This window comes from Augochlora pura, unplaced genomic scaffold (genome assembly GCF_028453695.1).
Source record: "Augochlora pura isolate Apur16 unplaced genomic scaffold, APUR_v2.2.1 APUR_unplaced_6866, whole genome shotgun sequence".
Classification (NCBI taxonomy): Eukaryota; Metazoa; Arthropoda; class Insecta; order Hymenoptera; family Halictidae; genus Augochlora; species Augochlora pura.
In genome coordinates, this window is record NW_027587480.1 from 1 (window position 1) to 1,260 (window position 1,260).

Genomic DNA, 1,260 nt, shown 5'->3' on the forward strand with positions numbered 1-1,260 from the left:
TGGAAATTTGCAACTCAAGAAAGCAATTCGCAAGAAGCAAGTGACGAATCGGGCAAACGAAATTCTGTGCAATTAAATTCGCAGAGTGTCTGCGTCGCGTCGCGTTCGTAGTTTTGAATTATTATGTGCACTCGTTGTGCTCTTCACTCTGCTGTGTGGGAATTTCTTTTCGTCGCCTGATTATCCCCCACTCCGTCGATTTAAAATCTGGCCGAGTCTTCTGGCCACCATTGTCACGTTTCACACGGTACGTTGCCATCGTACTTACCGTGCACCTGAAGATACATCTGTGATGTCTCTTCATCGTAAAGATACATCGCTTTGCAGTCGTAGGCATCTTCGTCCTTGTACATCACGTTTTCGATCGTCATTACGACTGCCTTTTCGAACATGAATTCTGGATTAATCCAATGATCGGTCCACGTACTCACTCTGCCTATCTGAAACTTCAAATTAACGCGTCGAATTAACGAATCCAATTAAGATAGATATGGATAACGCAAATAAAACTTGTATGTCGGGATAGATACTTCTTGCGGTGGATCCCAAAATAGATCAATGTCCTCGACGCCATTCATACTATATATGGTGCACATCAGGTGTACAGATTCGCCCTTTATTACATGCGCGAATGTATTGTTGATAACTGGTTTGGGCAATTCGGGCGGACCTGCATAAGAAAAAAGCGTGGATTGTTAAATTCTCTAAACCTTGCTAATCAGAAAAATGTACTTCTTTTATTTTCTAATTTTCATTATTAAATTAATTTCGCCTAATTTACTATCTTTCTTATATTAATAAAGTAACGTTCTTATCTCTGCATTTGTACTACGATAAAAATAACAAAACGATTGTAAAATAAATGGAAATGTCTTACGCGTGGAAATATTATGGAGAACGTTTCGTAAGACTAGACTGTTATGCCAACATTGTTTACCGAATATACTCACCTTCTACATATAGGACAAAATCCATTTTTTGACCATTAGCGACACTGCACGTGTATGTTCCACTATGAATCTTAGCGACTGCTCTAAGTATAAATCCAACTTTTGGATCATAAGTATATTGTGGGATTTCATCGTTGTAAATATTCTACAAAACGTATTTTATTAAAATGACTAATTGCACATTGATTGTACATATTACCAATCACGAATACAACGTAATTGTATCAGAACAAAGAGCCATTTGTCTTAGTTCATGACTAGAACAATGCCAACCTCTTTCTTGATACGTTTAAAATATCAATTACTGTGC

The 1,260-nt window shown here is 37.5% G+C and overlaps 1 protein-coding gene across 1 annotated transcript; it reads right to left on the reverse strand.

The window, feature by feature from the left end:
- Positions 1-73: 73 nt before the first annotated feature.
- LOC144478037 (uncharacterized) lies at positions 74-1,068 on the reverse strand. The gene is made up of 3 exons (XM_078195759.1): positions 951-1,068; positions 531-670; positions 74-446 (listed from the first exon to the last, which is right to left on the reverse strand). The coding sequence occupies exons 1-3, from the start codon at positions 973-975 to the stop codon at positions 234-236; spliced, it is 378 nt and encodes a 125-aa protein (XP_078051885.1). The 5' UTR covers positions 976-1,068; the 3' UTR covers positions 74-233.
- Positions 1,069-1,260: the final 192 nt, after the last annotated feature.